Consider the following 20,007-nt stretch of genomic DNA (forward strand, 5'->3'; position numbering starts at 1 on the left):
ATATTTTATATGCATCAGTTACAGTTTGTTCATGTTCCACAGTATCATTATCAGAATCCGAGTCATCAAAACGTGCAGGACAAGGAATTGATCCATCAAGAAAGCCTCGAATTCCATTACCATCCAATAACAATTCCAGTTGAAAGTTCCAAGTAACATAATTGGAATCATCAAGTTTAACCATAACAATATTACCAACACTGGGAATCAGTGAGGAAATCGGAGATTGTGTAAGGGCCAATTGAGCAGTGGTAACCATGTTTGTACAAATGACAATCAACAAATCTTGAATCACAAGAGAGTATACCACAGATAGTCTAAAAGAATCACAGCAGAGAGAGAATGAACAAAAATCAAGAATCCGCAACAACAGATTAGGTTTGCAGTAGAGATCTTCAACAATTAACAGTGATTCAACCGTAACACATAGAAGAAATCACCTCAGCAACTAGCGACAATGAACAACAGCTCAAGAACACCAAAAATCCCCAATTTCTAGGGTTTTGCAGAGCACCGACTTCGAAGACTAGCGACGGAAATCAGAACCCACCGACTGTGACTGAATCGAAATCCACAACCTGAACACTGACGACGATCGACAAATCACAGCAACAATCCAAGAAAGATAAATTGAGAGCGGAAGCAAGAAGGATCGACAACCAAAGGTGTTAACCGTATCGGCGAAGATACCATGATAACATTGCTAAGAAATGTAGAAAACTTAGGTATGAAGAAAGATAACGAATACCAGAGAGAGAGAGAGAGAGAAGACAATCTTTTGCAACAGATTTTTCTATTACTGTTAACTTAATCAATACAATGCAATCCTGCTATTTATACTCATACAAAACATAACACCCTAGAGACAAAACTCAACAGCCACTAATACAAGGACAAGTGGCATTCTCTACATAACTCAAATGAATTATATTCTAACAGTAGTATGCTTACCTTACCCAAAGAGAAATTTAGGTGCCCTGATCAATTTTGGGGCGAGGTGGTTTGGAGGAACACATTTGCTTGTTTGAAGTGGATTGGAGAAGCAGATTGTTTGTTGTTTTGGACGAGTCGAGCAGATCATTTCCTTGGAGGTGTCGAATGATTTTATCATGATATCTGTGTTACAATAAGTTTAAACTCTCTTTTGTATTTGGTGGTTGGTAGGAAGAGCAGATGTGGTTTGACAAAGCATAAATTTTCTAGGCCGAGCAGATAGTTTTCGATAAGACTTGTGGCTGCTACTTTTGTTGGTCGGGTTCGGCTCGGATATGATGCTGCTGGAACTAATTTTTTCTTCTTTTCTGGTTGATACGGTGTTCTTATGGCAATAAGGTGAGGTTCGTCCTTTTGTTGCCTTTTTGCTCTTATCGAAGGTGGTTATGATAATTTTATTGAATCGAATGATATTTTATATTTATTTATGTTCATTTTTCGATTGTTCAAACTGCAAGTAAGAGCTCGACCAACAAAGAAAACCTTCCAAGTAAGAGATTTCGGGATAAATAACACACATCACTGTTTTATTAAAATTATGCTCAAAACATCCCTCGGAGTCGGAAGGAGACTGGCTATATAGGAAGATTGGTACATCATTACATAAGCAAATCAAACCATGATCTTATTTATTTAATATTAGATTTCATATAATTTGTGAGTCGTTTTGATTAACTGTTATTGTACCAAAACTGTTTCTGAAGATAATCAACCACATTATCGTCCACCTGGAATGACTTGGCCAAAACATCAGGGTTGATGGGAGGGTTGGATCCGAAGACTGCATTCGCAATGGTGATCACTCCCGGGTTCTGGCTTCTGAGACCGGCGATGGCCAAAGCATTGGTTTTTCCGACATTGAGTTGGAAGTGAATGAGACCGATTGGGAATACAAACACATCTCCCTTGTACAACACTTTGGTGAACAGCCGATTGCCGTCGCCATTGGATGTGACAAATCCGACGTAGAGTGAGCCTTCAAGGACTATGAGGATCTCCGTGGCACGAGGGTGAGTGTGAGGAGGATTGAGGCCATTTGGCGCAAAGTCTACGCGAGCAAATGATATGCCGAGAGTGTTGAGTCCGGGTATATCATCCACGTTCGCCGCCGTAACAATTGAACCGACCGGATTCGATGTGTTTCCGGGGTACCGGAGCTTGTCAGAGAAGAAATCGTTTGCTGATGCAAGTTTTGGGTCCTTGCAGAACTTCCCGTTCACAAACACTGCTTGCAATGATACACACAAGCAAATTAATCTTTTTGATGTACGTAGGTGTGGTACATGCATGGATGATGAGCCATCAGCCATGTAAAATCATATAGTTAGGGTTTAGGCCTTGCTATTTCCTACGTACTCTCTGTACTGAATGGAATCTTAATTAAGGATATTGGTTTTACATAATTAAAACATGTAAGTATACGTACCAGCAGAATCGGTGTTATTAATTGCTACGCAAAAGTCCTGAAGAGGACCGGGATCAGAGGCAGAGGCAAGGAGTGTGGCGAATGCTAACACTGACAGGGCAGCAGCAGTTACAGGGAAATGAACTCCCTTCATCGCTAGCTATGGTCTATAGGGGATTAGCAAGGACTTGGAACTTGTACTTAACTAGATGATCAGTTGCTTTGAGAAGGATGAAAATTATGTATGGGGACATTTGTCTATTTATAGATTAGCACACTAGTACAAAAAACACTTTGCGCGACGCAGGTCCTTCGTCGCGCAAAGTCAAAAAAACGTCGTGCAAAACTTTGCACAACGGACCTTTGTCGCGCGCTAACCGTCGCGCCAAGGCAGTGACGGAAGGGTTTGCGCAACGACGAAGATACCTACGTCGCGCAAAGCCACTTTGCGCAACGCATGCAACTACGTCGTACAAAGCCACTTTGCGCGACGTAGGTTGCATCGCGCAAAGTGAATTAGATCACTTTTTGGTTTTGGTCAATTTTTTTTTTTTAATTTTTAATAATATTGTAATTAAATTCTAAACGATAATTAATTAACCAAAGAAAAGTATTTAATTATAAAATATATGAAAATGTACATACAAAATGTCCAAACAAAAAAAAATTACAAGGAGTCTTCTAGGTGAAGTGGCTCGAAGGTCGAAGGTGGAGCAAGATCAGGTACTGGTAGCGAGATTTGGATGCCGATCATCTGTATGGTTCTTACAAGGTCTCTCACGTGCCCAACACAAGCCTTCACCTCCTCGGCCTGGGCCATCATCTGCTGGCCTTGGACCGCAAGCTTACCCTTTAAGGTTGTCACTTCCTCCTTCAACGCATCGACCTCTGCGGTGTTCGACCTGGAGCAGTAGATGCTGATAATGCGGGAAGCTCATTGGTCACACTCCGACGACGAGTGATCAACTGTGACATCTATACACTTTTTGAACCATAAAATTATAACATTAGAAACTAATCGTTTCTTGCATTTGAAACTAATCAATTAGCAGCCAAAGTAATAAGTAGGTTACCAACATTCTTAATTTCAAAACAAGAGGAACTACCTATCCATTTTCATAGCCAACAAAAAAAAAAGTGCATCAAGTGAAACAAAAAAGAATGGGTAATCCAACACTATTTTATAAACAGTAAGCTCTATTTTCTTTAAAAAACCTATAGGGCGTGTTCGCTTGGGTTGGTTCTAGTTCAAGCCCTCATTTTAACAAGGTCAAAATAAGGAGACTAGGTGAGGCACTAGTCCCATTTAGTGAGATTGGTAAATAGCACCCTGTTTGATACAGCTTAGACTAACTCATAATAGCTCAATTCGGCAAACTAATGCGGTGTTGCAAACATAGCCATAAAGTCCAAGCGAAGCAAATAGCCGGAAATCTTTCTTCTTCTAGAATCTCTCACGTTCATTGGGCATAACCACATTGTACACACACACACACACACACACACATATAATATATATCCCAATATGTATGCTTTATGAAGGCAATTTAAGGTCCCATGTAGGTCAATTCAATTAGGCAAATATGGAGTGTTCGTGTTCCAAACAAATTTGGGCATTCCAAATTGCAGTGGCAAACATTTTGCAATCCATCATCCAACCAACTAATCTTCCAATTATTTGCATATACATACATATATATACACACACATATATATGCTTGGAATATGTATTTAATTATTGCAGAGAAGCAAAACGGAGAAACGAGAAAATTAAAGGGGAAAGGAAAAGGGGAGAAGAGAAAGAGAACTGAGCAATCTTTCTTCTTCCCCTGAACAAAGGTTTCAGAATGGTGCTGATAATGATTTCTACAGCTTGCAACTGGTGAACGATTGTGGCTGAATGTATAGAGAGAGTGTTCTCTTAAAAACAATTCTAAGAAATCAACTTCCACATCTTTCAATCAGTGCGAGCATATAGGAAATGGAAAAGACATGTAATTTGTTTATACAGAGTTGACATCGAGAGGGCCACATTTTCGGCCTACCACTCCTCCGAATATTTGTGTAAAACATGTAAGTTTAGGACATGCAGAGCATCAAGAAAGCATTCAACTCAACATCATTTCAAAGACAAACTTATCAGTAAGAAATTTAACAAAAGAATAGAAAACAAAAGGCGAAAGCATAAATCTTTTCTCGCTAAAGAGAAAGCAAAAGGCTTAAAGCATGCCACACAAAATGCTGAAAGAATACCTTTTCAGCTTATATAATATTTGCTTAATGGAATATAGGATTTCAAGCTCAACCACCAAGTTCTTGATGAGAAATATGTACAAAAAGAAACTGTGCAAAGGTCTAATTAAACCAATGTCATAACAATGAAACGAAAAGTTTCACATGCCGAAACTGAAACCCACACAACACTGCTACAACTTAGAAATTAAAATGCCAATTATCTAAAGCTAGTCAATTCTACTTCACATGGCATTGGACAATAACACAGATTTTTCCGACTAATGACAAGTCCGCTTCTAAATGTAATTGGTTTTCTCAAATCATCTTAAACACAGAATACTGAATGTACAATTACAGGGATTGTCGTACCTATGGACTCCTGCAGATGGGTAAGAATGACTTGCAGCAGGACAAGCTCTTTCAAAGGCCAAATGAGGTGAATGCAGCTGCCCTAGAGCTTCAGGCCCCCTATGTTGAAATAAAAATCAATAAGTTTTTAATATATAACGAAACCCAAATGCGCAATGGCTATTCAATGACAAGTGTTTATGCATAACTCAGGCACATTCACGCATCAATAATATATCACAACACTATATTCTTCTCTGATGTGTCATAAATTAAACATGTGCCACAAGAATGTGATCGCATTGAGACAGATACACATGGAAAAAAACATAAAACACTAAGTGAAACACATAATAATGAATTTATATGTTTAATTTACAAGGGTTGTCCTTACCCATGGACTCCTGCAGAAGGGTAAGGTTGACTCGCAGCAGGACGAACTCTTCCAAAGCCTAAAGGAAGAGAATACAGCTGCCCTGGAGCTTCAGGCCCCCTATGTTCAAATAAACCAATAAGTTTTTACCAAAGCCAAATGCTCAATGACCATTCAATCACAGGTTTTTATGCGGGACTCAGCACACTCATACATCGATGATATATCACAGCACCATATTTTTCTATGACATGTACATTAAACATACACCAAATAATTTTGTGATCGCATTGGGACTAATAACAAAGACAGAAATCATATAACACCAATTGAAACACTTTTAAGGAATTTAAAAGTTTACAATTCTTGTTGTTGTCATTACCTTCGACAATAAATTTGATTCTAGACGAACCCCTCGATTCCAAAACCCCAGCTTGACCAGAAAGACACCAAATTTAGCACAAATTAAAAAGAAAACCCCAGAAAAATTAAAGACTGGGAAAACAAAAACACTAATAAGAAACGTACTCAAATGAAATGCAAACCTGCCAAACTGGAGATGCGAGCTTGTATTTGCCAGAGAACTTGCACAGATTGTTCAATCTTGGTAATAACTTCAGCAAAATTGAATCAAAGTCATCGCCAAAATTGCAAAAACTTCAGCAAGAACACCTCCATGTTCATACACAAAACACACATACAGATCAACAAAATTGCAAAAACTTTAAACAATCAACTCGAATCACTTCACGGAAAAAGCAATTTGACAAAAACCCAACATGCAATTTGAGCCTAAACCCTAAATAACAAAAACCCATCGAAGATCAGAAACCCTCACCTTGATTTTGGGACTTGATTCGCGTCGGCTTCGAGATTCGGGTGGCTGCCCGTCGTTTAGAACGAGAGGGAGAGAGACAACCGACAGAGTAGTGGTGGTGGTTGGATTCGAGATTGTGAAGAGGAAAGCTTGCGAACGAGAGGGAGAGAGATGTCCACGGGAAAGAGAGAATGAGAGATGAGCGAGAGGGAAAAGAGAGGTCTATACGGGAAAGAGGGAAGAGAGAGGTCAATTATACGGGAAAGAGGGAAAGCGGAGAGAGAATTGAAAAAAAACCGCCTATTTTTCACTATTTTACCGCCAAATTTATCATAACTTACGTGACGTAGGTACACCTACGTCGTGCAAAGCTGTTTTGCGCGACACAGGTGTACCTACGTCGCGCAACGTGTTTTTTTTTTTTTTTTTTCCTTTTGCTTTTCTCTTGCCCTTTTGCTTATGAGTGCAAAATAAATAAATTAAAATCTAATTACTAAATATATATACCATTGAACTTGATGGGAAATGCATTGTACAAAATTAGTTTCAACGATCAAACCGTCAAACTTGTTTGTATATACTTCAAGATCACATACGCCAAAAATCGAAAAAAAAAAAAAACATTCAGAGATCAAGTAACAGGACAAAACTTTTCGACGGTTATAAATGAAAAAGCACAATTTAACGGTAGTTTTAACTTCGATTTTGATGATTTTTTAAAGCTACACTCCTTGACTCTATATTAATACAATGAACTAATTCGATCTTCAATTTAAAATATTTACACTAGTGGATACCACAAAATCTTATGTTATACTTGATGAAAGTATAAATAAACTCTAAGTGATAGTGAATGTATTGTTTTGATGGGAGATGCATTGTACGAAACTAGTTTCAATGATCCAACCGTCAAACTTATTTGTATATGCTTCGAGATCGCGTACACCAAAAATCGCAAAAAAAAAACATTTAGAGATCAAGTAACAGGACAAAACTTTTCGACGGTTATAAAAGAAAAAGCACGATTTAACGGTAGTTTTAACTCCGATTTTGATGATTTTTTAGAGCTACACTCCTTGACCCTATATGAATACAATGAACTAATTCGATCTTCAATTTAAAATATTTACACTAGTGGACACCACAAAATCTTATGTTATACTTGATGAAAATATAAATAAACTCAAAGTGTTAGTGAATGTATCGTTTTAATGGCATACACATTGTACGAAACTAGTTTCAACGATCCAACTAGGGGTGGGTTCAAATAACCGAAAACCGAAAAAAACCGAAAACCAAACCGAACCGAGGCCGAAAAAAACCGAACCGAAAAAAAACCGAACCGAAACTGCCAAACCGAACCGAACTGAATCTGGCTGGTTCGGTTTCGGTTTTTGAGGTCCAGAAACCGAACCGGACCTAACCGAACCGAAAAAAATATATATATATATAAATACAAAAAAATATGTTAGCATCAAGGTTCGAACCCCTGACCTGTAGGTTGGGTTTAGATGCTGTCAGCCAACTTGACTGTAGACTTTCTATTGTTATAGTTGTACCAGTATATTATTTATAGGTTTCTTATATTGAATGCTTTATAAAAAACTTAAAACCCTAGCCGTCTCTGTCCCATTCCCATTTCATTTTCAGATCTCAAAGTCTCTTTCTCCCCGCCGCGACTTCCTTTCTGCTTCCTCAGTCTCTCTCTCTCTCCCTCTCCTTCCTCTCTTCCTCCAAATCACTCTCTCTAGTCTTCTCTTGTCTTCCTCGTGGTTTTTTTTTCTCCAAACAATGATTTTCCCTCGCCCCTTTCGAGACCCGACGAAAAGAGGAATTGTAAGAGCTTGCGACGATCACTGCGATATCGCTGCAGCAAAGGTTGTGGGTTTTATCTATTTTTCAGTTTATGGGTTTTTAATTTTATGGTTACCCATTTGAAATTTATGTAATTTAAGGTGGAAAAGTTTGTATTTTTCTCTGAATATGTTTTGGAATTTCTAGATCTATTGTGGACTTGACTATGAATTTGAATATGGGCACTGGGCATGTGATATTGGAGTCCGATTATGGCATTTAGACGAACCCATTTGCTTTTTTTTTTTGATCTGCATCAGTTAATTTGTTGAATTATTTCATGATTTTTCGGTTTTTTTTTGTTTTCGGTTTCGGTTTTGGATTTGTGTATTTGGATATTTGTTTCGATTGTTATTTGGATTACTGATGGATTCGAATACTGATGGATAGTTACACCCACTGTACTCTCCCTCCCTCTCTCTCTCTCTCTCTAACCCCCAACAAAGAAAAAAAGAAATCCAAATACTGATGGATTTGTGCATTTGGTTTTTGGATTCGATCTCTGCATGCCTGTTTAGATCTGATGGATTTCGTTATTAGGTTATTCATATTTCCATTTTTATTATAGTTTTTTCAGTTTGGCGCCTAAGAAAATTGACGAGAACTAGATTTTCAGTTGTTGTGCTTTTACGCCAATGGAATTGAGCGGTTCTAGTAGTTTTAGGTCTAAATGTTAATCAATTTTCCTTGTTTGTTCTTCAGTTTTTTATTTTGTTTAGAAATGATATTGCTATGTGAATTATGCAAGTAATTCATAAATCAATGACGAAAAAGGTTATTTTTCTCTTTGAATTGTGATTGTTAATTCATCAGCTGAAGGAAAATTATGTTTGTTTGTGCTCAGGGGTTGTTAAAAGCAGGAAATCATGATTGGATATCGCGATTCATGGTCTTCACCTCTGGTGTTTGTTGGATTGCTGGTACATGGTCGCCGGAGCTTGCTTCGACGGCGGCAAGGGAACTTAGCAGCTAGGGTTTTCCGTTTTTTTCTTTCTTTTTCGGGCTCAACCCTTGGGTTGGGTTGTTGTTCTGGCCCATTTTTTGTTTGTGTTTAGTTGTGGGCTTTTATATGTATGTAAGTTTAATGAAAGTTTACATTTTATTAAAAAAAAAAAACCGAACCGGACTGAAACCGAACCGAAAAAAACCGAACCGAAAAAAAACCGAACCGAAAAAAAATTGAACCGAACCGAAATTTCGGTTCGGTTTCGGTTTTGGCAAAAAACCGAACCGTTTCAAACCGAACCCAGCCCTAGATCCAACCGTCAAACGTGTTTGTATATGCTTTGAGATCGCGTACGCCAAAAATCGCAAAAAAATAACATTCAGAGATCAAGTAACAGGACAAAACTTTTCGACGGTTATAAATGAAAAAGCACGATTTAACGGTAGTTTTAACTTCGATTTTGATGATTTTTTAAAGCTACACTCCTTGACCCTATATTAATACAATGAACTAATTCGATCTTCAATTTAAAATATTTACACTAGTGGATACCACAAAATCTTATGTTATACTTGATGAAAGTATAAATAAACTCTAAGTGATAGTGAATGTATTGTTTTGATGGGAGATGCATTGTACAAAACTAGTTTCAATGATCCAACCGTCAAACTTATTTGTATATGCTTCGAGATCGCGTACACCAAAAAGTCGCAAAAAAAAAAAATATTCAGAGATCAAGTAACGGGACAAAACTTTTCGACGGTTATAAAAGAAAAAACACGATTTAACGATAGTTTTAACTCGGATTTTGATGATTTTTGAGAGCTACACTCTTTAACCCTATATGAATACAATGAACTAATTTGATCGTCAATTTAAAACATTTACACAAGTAGATACCACAATAGAAAAAGGCAATGCAAGAACCCCCAAAAAAAAAGCAAAAGGAAAAAAAAAAAAAAACGTTGCACGACGTAGGTATACCTGCGTCGTGCAAAGCTATTTTACGCGACGTAGGTACACCTGCGTCGCGCAAAGTTTTTTTTTTTTTCCTCTTCTTAGCTTTTGTTTCTCTAAACCTATCAAAATCCTTCATACTCCTAGTCATTCATTCTACTTGTTGATGCACAAAACCGGAGGTCTTGGAACAACGTAAATCCGACCGTGGATCTGCAATGAAATGTAAATGACACAAGATGTATCGTGGTTCACCCCAAGGTTTGGGCTACGTCCACACTGATTGTATTGTATTTCTCTGTTGAAGAGGGAGAGAGAGAGCTTAGAGCTTAGGGGGTGTGAGGAAGCTTTGAGAGGGGGTGAGAGGCTTCTCTTAGCCTTCTTAGGCTTGGCTCTTTTGCCCCCTTTAGAATGAGGGTAGGAGTCCCCTTTTATAGAATAAGGGGCTCCTCCTCATTTACAAAGTATGGGCTTTAGTGTGAGGCCTAAATACAAGGCCCAAGGCCCAAATATACGAGGCCCTAAATATGGTATAAACAGTAGTCCCCCAAGTCTTCAGTCAAGAGAGTCTTTTGGCTGGAGACTTGAAATTCAGTCCATGTGTGGGCCGAAGTAACTAGATGTCGTCTTGAACTGGTACTTGATATGAGGCAGTGCTTAATCTGAAATGACGCTCAACTAGAAGTAGCACACGCTGCGAGGCTGCTCGGCTTGTGGCTTATGTTGCCTTGGTTGGCTCAACTTGTGGCGTTGAAGGTGAGGGAGTCCCTTTTATAGAATAAGGGCTCGCTCCTCAATACATGAATGATGGGCTATAGTTGATGCTCTCTAATGATGGTGAGGGAGTCCCTTTTATAGAATAAGGGCTCGCTCCTCAATACATAAGTGATGGGCTAGGAGTGATGTTTGCAGCAAGGCGGTTGCTCAGCTGGCGGCGTTGCTCTCTAATGAAGGTAAGGGAGTCCCTTTTATAGAATAAGGGCTCGCTCCTTAATACATAAATAATGGGCTAGAGTCCCCCAAGTATTTTTCATGAGGCCCAGTTGAGGCCCAATATATGGTACATAATGTAGTCCCCCAAGTCTTCGGTCAATAGAGTCTGTTGGCTGGAGACTTCAAATTGAATCCATGTATGGGCCGAAGTGGCGGTTGTTAGGAGGCGATATTTGTATACCTTGCACTGAAGCTTTGTAGGTGAAGCTTTGTAGGTGAAGCTTTGAAGCTAGAGCTCTGTAAATGAAGTCTTTGAAGCTAGAGCTCTGTAAATGAAGTCTTTGAAGCTAGAGCTCTTGTAAATGAAGCTTTTGAAGCTAGAGCTCTGTAAATGAAGCTTTTGAAGCTAGAGCTCTGTAAATGAAGCTTTTGAAGCTAGAGCTCTTGTGAATGAAGCTTTTGAAGCTAGAGCTCTGTAAATGAAGCTTTTGAAGCTGATTTGACATGAGTGATGCTCATGCATGTTTATGTTGATTGACATGAGTGATGCTCATGGATGTTGACATGAGTGATGCTTATGGATGTTTATGTTGATTGACATGAGTGATGCTCATGGATGTTGACATGAGTGATGCTCATGAATGTTGACATGAGTGATGCTCATGAATGTTTATGTATGATTGACATGAGTAATGCTCATGTATGACTTGAAGTACTGGGCGTACTTTTGATCACCTGATTGGTGGTAATAGCGGCAGGTTGTCGAATAATTGTGGAGTACTTGACGTATTTTTGATCGCCTGGTTTGAGCTATTTTGGGTTTCTGGGCCTCCACCCTCCACAACATTCCAGTCCAACCCATTTATTTTGGGCTTGTCGTTGTTCTTTTTTTTTTTTTTTTTTTTTTTTTTTTTTTTTATTACCCTCTGATGGGGGTTTATACATATTACCCTCTGATGGGGTTTATACATATGTCTCTGAAAGATAATAAATTACATCATTCTGGTAGAATGTTTATTACTTGCTTTTGCAGTGTCCCATGTGCTTCCCTTTGCTTTCTCTTTTCACTTTCTTTTTCTTTTTCTGCGTAGGCGCAATGTATTTTGATCTAAATCTGCCAATAGCATTGCTTTTGTCAATGCTTTTGCTTTTTTTTTTTTTTTTTTTTTTTGTGAGCACATGACCCCTCCACGACTGCACCACTTTTTCTTTTTCTTTGGCATTGTCTCCTGCTTTCGAAGAAAGCCTCCCTTTTCTTTTTCTTTTTCTTTTGCACCTCTGTCTCTTTCCACCTCCATTTCTGCTTTAATTATTCTGTTGCTGCTCCTTTAGCACTCATTTCCTTTCACTCTTCCCTCAATAAAGCTAGCAGTAGCACTAATGTCCAATCCATTTAGATCTGTTGCGGTAAAAGTGCTTCGAAAATCATTGCATTGCACGCTGGAGCAGGTATTGCATCAGATAAGCCAGTCGAGGAATCATCAGCAACTGGAGTTGTATTGCGTCTAACCGGAGTTTCTGTTGATGCCGACCTGTAGTTCGACAGCCGGTGGTCCCCGCCCACCATGCTGAAGCTGATGATATGGCTTTCGTCGTCAAGGATCTCTAATCTTTCCGAGCTGCTGCTCGTCAAAAATAGAATCGAGAAATGCAGAGGCTGAGAGGAGAGAGGAGGACGAAGAGGAGAGGTCAGAGACAAAATGGTGGAGGAAATCGAAGGGGGTGGTGGATCGGAGCCTCCAATTGAAAATCCACATGACCCGGAGCTCCATCTGCTGGACCGTTTTGGGGTCGAAGACAAACTTGGGCTCCAAGATTTAGAGGTCCAGGATGAACTGGACTTTTGGCTCCCCCATTTTCGCGGCTAGAGACAAACACGCGACGGACAACAGCTTAAACGGCCATGACCCGCTACTTCGTAACCTTGGGAAGTTAAACGCTCCATGCTGTGAGGACCCAAAGGTCACTGACCGTTTGAGCATCTCATCAGTGACGTCAGCGCTGCGGTGGAGGTACCACGTACATCTCTTCTTCGCAACCAACATAAGCTTTTCATGGCCACAGACAAAAACCCACCAAGAAAAGATTCAATCTTTGGGAAAGATCTAAAAGCAGAGACCCTTCAAATTCAATGTAGTGCTTCTTCTTCCTCAGGATGGGAGACGATCTGGACGATAGAGGGCGATCGGGAGTAGACTGTGAGTGAGGTGACGAACGGGAAGGCGTCACAGAGGCGTTAGGCGAGGAGAAGATGGGCAGTGTTGGCGGCGGAGAGGGAGAGCAGAGCGTGGCCCCATGGGGATATAAGTGTGAGAGGTCGAGCTGGGCGACCGCCGTGAAGCAAATTGGGATCCTGTGGAGGTCGCAGGCATTGCCCCAAGGCGTGAGATTAGGATTGGGAGAGTTCCTCGTTTGAAACAACTACCTCTTTCATCCTGTCCCGACTGCCTTCCTCCTTCTAGAAATTGATTGGTTGAGGCTTCTCCGAGCACATGCCGTGGTGTGGAAATTAAAAATATGAGTTTGCCATTTTTGTTACTTTTTTGCAGTCGGTGAGTTTGGGGTTCTCTCAGCTCAAAGACAGAAAGAGCTCTCTAAAGAGAGAAATGAGAGAGAAGCTAGAGAGAGAAAGAAAAAGAGAGAGAGAGAGATATGGATCTTTTCTGTGTTTGGGTTTTTGTGATTTTGCAGATTCACAGTGGTGAAATTTGATGAAAAAATGAAAGAGAACCGACATAGTTTTTTGTATCGATTCCCACAGACGGCGCCAAATGTTGATGCACAAAACCGGAGGTCTTGGAACAACGTAAATCCGACCGTGGATCTGCAATGAAATGTAAATGACACAAGATGTATCGTGGTTCACCCCAAGGTTTGGGCTACGTCCACACTGATTGTATTGTATTTCTCTGTTGAAGAGGGAGAGAGAGAGCTTAGGGGGTGTGAGGAAGCTTTGAGAGGGGGTGAGAGGCTTCTCTTAGCCTTCTTAGGCTTGGCTCTTTTGCCCCCTTTAGAATGAGGGTAGGAGTCCCCTTTTATAGAATAAGGGGCTCCTCCTCATTTACAAAGTATGGGCTTTAGTGTGAGGCCTAAATACAAGGCCCAAGGCCCAAATATACGAGGCCCTAAATATGGTATAAACACTACTCATTCAATTGTTCAAAACCAAAACTCAACTTGTTAAAAATAAGCTAGCATTGACAAAGATAATTAAAGAAAAACATAAATACATAAAAATAAAAAAATCCAAACATAAATGTAATTAATAAATCAAATAAATACAATACTTGAAGGTGAAGATGGTGATGGTTGAGAGAGGTAGAGAGTTTGAAAGAGAGTGAAGGAGAGAGGTTGAGTGTGAAGAAAAAGGCCCCTATGTGTGGCTATTTAAGAAAAAAAAGTCGTTGACTTTGCGCGACGCCACCCATGTCGCGCAAAGTATATTTGCGCGACAAAAGAATGCGTCGCGCAAAGATGTTTTGCGTGACGTAGGTGCACCTTCGTCGCACAAAGCTGTTTTGTACTAGTGGCAAGAGAGACTGATGATGAACTGGTCTTGGATTTTCCCTGTAGATAATTGAAGCAGGTAACGACTTGGATTAATTTTTAGAAGCAGCTAAAGACTTGGTTGTAATTACAACTTAATTGAACTGGTCTTGGATTCAAATTTAATATTAATTTGTACCATTTCTTTCACAATAAGCCACTGACCATATCGCTTTTTTTTCATATGGTCGTTTATCCTAATATTGTATTTTTTGCATTTCTTTTGTTCGCTAGAAGTTTTGATGAAAATTAAGCTTTGTACACTAAAACATGCATGCACGTATAGGTGTTTTCAGTGAGTTAATTATAGTAACACTCCTCAGGTTTATTGTGTTTTCATAAAACTTTCTCACATTTGAAATACTACACTAATACTCCTTCAAGTTTTAATTTAGTTTCACATAATCCCTTTTGGTCAAAAAATCATCTTAATAGGACAAATCTACCCTTATAATTACTTACAAACAAAATGAAAAAATAAAAAACCTTTATAAATAAAAAGAAAAAGAAATCAAATTAAAAATTAATAAAACATTAAAACAAACTAAAATTTTTCACAGAATCTCACATCTTCTCCTCCCTTGAATCCAAACATCTAACTTCCCTAATTAGTTTTTTCACTCCGGACCCACAGACAATCACCATCTACCCTTTACCCAACTCATTCCCAGCAACAACCTAGGTTCGTATGTGCTAATTTAGGGTTTTGGAATGCTTCGTAAATATATGATACAAGGAAAGAATAAAACTAATAACCCCTATCCTGATTACAAGGAGATAAGAAGGGTGTCAAATCCTACTATAATGAGGAGTCAACGCATGCCAACCTCAAGGAGTTAGCGTAATGTTTGAAACGTAAAGGAGTTTTGTATAAACACGGTAAAACTTAAAAGATGTTTATGTAATTATCCCAAACAGTTACTAATTAAATCGATCTTTACTAAGATAGCCGGAAATAAAAACTACAAAGCAAGAAGAAAAAAAGGCCGATCAATCATGCATTTATCAGTTGAAATTAGAAGCTACTTATGTTAGAATTTTCCAGCACATAAATAATTTGACTGAGTCCCATGATTTGGATGATTTGGTGTTTCAATACACAATATATAATTTTGCTTGAAAAAGAAGAAGCGAAGAATATCCAATTAAGGGTACCTTTAATAAGGAAGCCTTAAAGGGAAGGGATCTCTATTTTTATATAAAAATAGGAATTAGTTATGGGGTCCATACCATATCAAACTTTAACAATCTAAACTGTCTGTTTTTTAAGTTACATCTCATAGATCATCATTACAAAATATTAGCTAAATCAGATATATTTAAGACATCTAGGGATAAAAAAAATTAACATATATTTTGTTATATAAGAAACAATGAAATTTTATCTTGAAATTAAATAGGCAAATGATTTTGGATTGAATTGAATTTTTGCAAGGAAGATCTATGAATCGAAACTTACAAAATAAATGGTTCGGATTGTTGAAGTTTGATGTTGAGTGGGCCATACACCTAATCCTCAATTTTTGCAAAATATAGAGATTCCTTTGCATAAGACCATCTCCAATGGTTGGGCTAAAAGCCAAATTTTTTAGCCCGGAAAATTTATCTTTTAGCCTAGAAACAACTTTTCTGCTCCAACCGTTCTGATCTAAAATTTTAGCTCGAGATTATTAAAGAATGAACTTAGGCTATTTTTTTCTTAAATTAAATTTAAAAAAAAAACAAACAAATATGTAGAATATCGTAAATTAATTTTATGAACATTTTAATCTAAAAAAATTTAAATTTCGATAAATATTGAAAAATCACTAAATTTTCCACAAAGCAAGCTTTCAACTTTCACCAATCTTTCAACCTTGGGCTAACTTTCAATTCACTAATTTTTTTTTAAATTATTTTACCCGTTGGATTTAAATTTGGACCGTTAGATCTTTTTTTTTTACCGTTAGATTTGATTATATTCGATCTCAGCCGTTGGATTCAATAATATATAAATATAAAAACAAAAAATATGAATCTAGGCCGTTGGATTAACCAACGGTCTGATGATCATGATTGTTGGATGCAAGGCAGAACGTGGCCGACAAGCCCACGTGGGTGGGTCCCTCGCGGTCGAAAGGCTTGCGCGTTAGGCGTGTTGGGGGTTGGGTTGGGTTGTGTTTTGTGCCCAAACGCTGAAAAGCAAACATTTCAGTGGGGCCCACACCGACTTTTGGGCTAAATTTTGGGCGGAATCTAGCCTCACTTCCCCATTTAGCTTTTAGCCCAAAGTTTCCCCTTGGGTTGGACTGAGTTTGGGGGGAAATTTTGGGGAGAAATTTAGCCCATAGCCCACCATTGGAGTGAGTCTAAAGGGATTGCCTTTAATAAAGGTCTATCTGTTAGGTATATAAAATAGGGAACTTTAACGAAAAGCACCCGGTATTGTTCACTTTAACGAAAAACCACATTTTTACACTAAAAAGTCAATTCTGGTACTATTCACTTTACCCTTTATTTTGTCCTTATCATTAAAACTCAAAGTTTTCAAGTCATTTTCATTAGTTTTCCTTTTAAAATATACTTATTCATAAAATGAGGAAGATGTAGAGGAAAGGAGTTAAACTAGTACCAAAAAGAACAAGAGTTGTTAGAAGGAGGGAAAATCTGGTCAAACGACGTACACAATATTAAAAGAATAATACTTGCATGTTTTTTCAACTTGCAAATAATGTGTATTTTTGTTGTAGAAATTTTATAATCAGAATTGTCCAATATCTTAACCTTTACTTGAAGATTATTTCTACAAAAAAACATTCGAATTAGAAATTTTTAGTTGCCCAAATGTATCAAATAATTAGACGGTTTATCACGAATATTTTGTGTGGTACCTACACTATGAATTTATTTGGTACATCTAAACAACTAAACGATTTTGAATATGAATGATTTTTTGTAGGGATAATCTTCAAGTAAAAATTAAGATATTGGATGGTTTGGTTACAAAATTTTTACGACGAATATACGTTATTTGCAAGTGAAAGAATGAGTTCATTTCTCCAAATGGGAATGCAAGTATTAAAAAAGGTATAAGTAGTTAAGCCAATTGAAGTATTCCAACGTAATCCTCTCTCTACGAGTAATGGAATTGGTTTTCTCAAACACACTAATTAATATTAATGTTGACAACGGAAGGGAACTCACGTTGACAATACATAATTATATATAAACATTCCGCAAATTTTGATCTTGTCAAATTCCACTTGCACCTTTGAGAGAAAGTTTTTTTTTTTTTTTTGTCAAATAATATATTTGTTAGATTAGATAACATTAGGGAGCCAACAGGGTCTAAACTCATGCAGTGGCAAATGCAATACAAAACCAAAGCTCATTTGGTTAAATCTCAACTGCTTACTCGTGAAAAACAATGCGTAAAGGAGAATTTCCCTAGTAGTAATCTTGTAGTTAGAGGTACTTATGTTTCATTAATTGGACAACGAATATAGCTGTTGTTAAACCTGGTATAATACTTTATGAAATGAGCCGAGTAGCAAAAAATATAGCTAGACATAAGTTTGGCCCAAATCTAGGCAGGTATAGGCCCAAATAAGTATCCAATGCAGACGGAATTTCTCATGTATGTCCAAGTAAATCACAAGTGAACACTCAAAAAAGTTCTTGCTACAATTTATTCTTAATTAACAAACTTGGTAAAAACAATAAAATTACGGAAAGAGATCTTCTATGGATCTCTTTCACCAAGGTCACCGGATCAAGTGATCCGGGCTTTTCAAATTTCATTCAATGGCCCACTTGTTTGGACTATTTAAAAGCTATAATAATTTTTACCATTGGATGAATTTTGAATGGTATGAAATTACCTCTTTATATCCAAGAATTATCAAGTTGAGTATTACTATAGGAAGATTGGTACATCATTACATAAGCAAATCAAACCATGATCTTATTTATTTAATATTAGATTTCATATAATTTGTGAGTCGTTTTGATTAACTGTTATTGTACCAAAACTGTTTCTGAAGATAATCAACCACATTATTGTCCACCTGGAATGCCTTGGCCAAAACATCAGGGTTGATGGGAGGGTTGGATCCGAAGACTGCATTCGCAATGGTGATCACTCCCGGGTTCTGGCTGCTGAGACCGGCGATGGCCAAAGCATTGGTTTTTCCGACATTGAGTTGGAAGTGAATGAGACCGATTGGGAATACAAACACATCTCCCTTGTACAACACTTTGGTGAACAGCCGATTGCCGTCGCCATTGGATGTGACAAATCCGACGTAGAGTGAGCCTTCAATGACTATGAGGATCTCCGTGGCACGAGGGTGAGTGTGAGGAGGATTGAGGCCATTTGGCGCAAAGTCTACGCGAGCAAATGATATGCCGAGAGTGTTGAGTCCGGGTATATCATCCACGTTCGCCGCCGTAACAATTGAACCGACCGGATTCGATGTGTTTCCGGGGTACCGGAGCTTGTCAGAGAAGAAATCGTTTGCTGATGCAAGTTTTGGGTCCTTGCAGAACTTCCCGTTCACAAACACTGCTTGCAATGATACACACAAGCAAATTAATCTTTTTTATGTACGTAGGTATTGTACATGAATGGATGAGCCATCAGCCATGCAAAATCATATAGTTAGGGTTTAGGCCTTGCTATTTCCTACGTACTCTGTGTACTGAATGGAATCTTAATTAAGGATATTGGTTTTACATAATTAAAACATATAAGTATACGTACCAGCAGAATCGGTGTTATTAATTGCTACGCAAAAGTCCTGAAGAGGACCGGGATCAGAGGCAGAGGCAAGGAGAGTGGCGAATGCTAATACTGACAGGGCAGCAGCAGTTACAGGGAAATGAACTCCCTTCATCGCTGGCTATGGTCTATAGGGGATTAGCAAGGACTTGGAACTTGTACTTAACTAGATGATCAGTTGCTTTGAGAAGGATGAAAATTATGTATGGGGACATCTGTCTATTTATAGATTAGCAAGAGAGACTGATGATGAATTGGTCTTGGATTTTCTCTGTAGATAATTGAAGCAGGTAACGACTTGGATTAATTTTTAGAAGCAGGTAAAGACTTAGATCATTTTAGAAGCAGCTAAAGACTTGGTTGTAATTACAACTTAATTGAACTGTTCTTGGATTCAAATTTAATATTAATTTGTACCATTTCTTTCACAATAAGCCACTGACCATATCGCTTTTTTTTTCATATGGTCGATTATCCAAATATTGCATTTTTTGCATTTCTTTTGTTCGTTAGACATTTTGATGAAAATTAAGCTTTGTACACTAAAACATGCATGCACGTATAGGTGTTTTCAATGAGTTAATTATAGTAACACTCCTCAGACTTATTATGTTTTCATAAAACTTTCTCACATTTGAAATACTACACTAATACTAGGCCTGTCAATTCCTGACACGACACGACACGAAATTAACAGGTGTTCGGGTCGACACGATAACGAAACGGGTCGTTATCGGGTAACCCGATAAGCACCTGTTAAGATAACGGGTTTGTTCGGGTATACACGTGGGTAACACGATACACGATAAGCAGAATATTAATTTAATAATTTATAACCCTA

General features: G+C 38.2%; 2 protein-coding genes and 2 long non-coding RNA genes across 11 annotated transcripts in view; 2 read left to right on the forward strand and 2 right to left on the reverse strand.

The window, feature by feature from the left end:
* LOC126600241 (probable cyclic nucleotide-gated ion channel 20, chloroplastic) overlaps positions 1-20,007 on the forward strand; it is a 67,429-nt gene that overhangs the window by 31,713 nt on the left and 15,709 nt on the right. The window lies entirely within an intron of this gene.
* On the reverse strand, positions 1,500-19,371 carry LOC126600245 (germin-like protein subfamily 1 member 13). Of its 2 annotated transcripts, XM_050266831.1 has the most exons (3): positions 19,149-19,371; positions 18,454-18,950; positions 1,500-1,721 (listed from the first exon to the last, which is right to left on the reverse strand). In XM_050266831.1, exons 1-3 carry the CDS (start codon positions 19,279-19,281, stop codon positions 1,665-1,667), a joined length of 687 nt encoding a protein of 228 aa, XP_050122788.1. In that variant the 5' UTR covers positions 19,282-19,371; the 3' UTR covers positions 1,500-1,664. The 2 variants fall into 2 exon arrangements, with proteins under 2 accessions (XP_050122788.1, XP_050122787.1); XM_050266830.1 differs by lacking the exons at positions 18,454-18,950; positions 19,149-19,371 and adding an exon at positions 2,420-2,799 and having other exon boundaries at positions 1,500-2,218.
* Positions 3,172-6,419, reverse strand: LOC126600249 (uncharacterized). 6 transcript variants are annotated; one of them, XR_007615394.1, is made up of 6 exons: positions 6,193-6,419; positions 5,883-6,026; positions 5,737-5,787; positions 5,376-5,474; positions 5,003-5,101; positions 3,172-3,380 (listed from the first exon to the last, which is right to left on the reverse strand). It is a non-coding gene; the product is annotated as an uncharacterized LOC126600249 (long non-coding RNA). The 6 variants fall into 6 exon arrangements; XR_007615392.1 differs by having other exon boundaries at positions 5,883-5,968; positions 6,193-6,416; XR_007615390.1 differs by having other exon boundaries at positions 5,900-6,026; positions 6,193-6,416.
* Positions 7,647-9,115, forward strand: LOC126600248 (uncharacterized). Its single transcript, XR_007615388.1, has 2 exons — positions 7,647-8,049; positions 8,870-9,115. It is a non-coding gene; the product is annotated as an uncharacterized LOC126600248 (long non-coding RNA).

Source organism: Malus sylvestris, chromosome 14 (assembly GCF_916048215.2).
Source record: "Malus sylvestris chromosome 14, drMalSylv7.2, whole genome shotgun sequence".
NCBI classification, from domain to species: Eukaryota; Viridiplantae; Streptophyta; class Magnoliopsida; order Rosales; family Rosaceae; genus Malus; species Malus sylvestris.

Coding starts and splice junctions, on each gene's coding strand:
- LOC126600245 (XM_050266831.1), bottom strand. CDS start 19,281: ATGAAGGGAGTTCATTTCCCTGTAACTGCTGCTGCCCTGTCAGTATTA. Junction 18,951..19,148: donor TAATAACACCGATTCTGCTG/GTACGTATACTT, acceptor CATTGCAAGCAG/TGTTTGTGAACGGGAAGTTC. Junction 1,722..18,453: donor TTTTGGCCAAGGCATTCCAG/GTGGACAATAAT, acceptor AAGTCATTCCAG/GTGGACGATAATGTGGTTGA.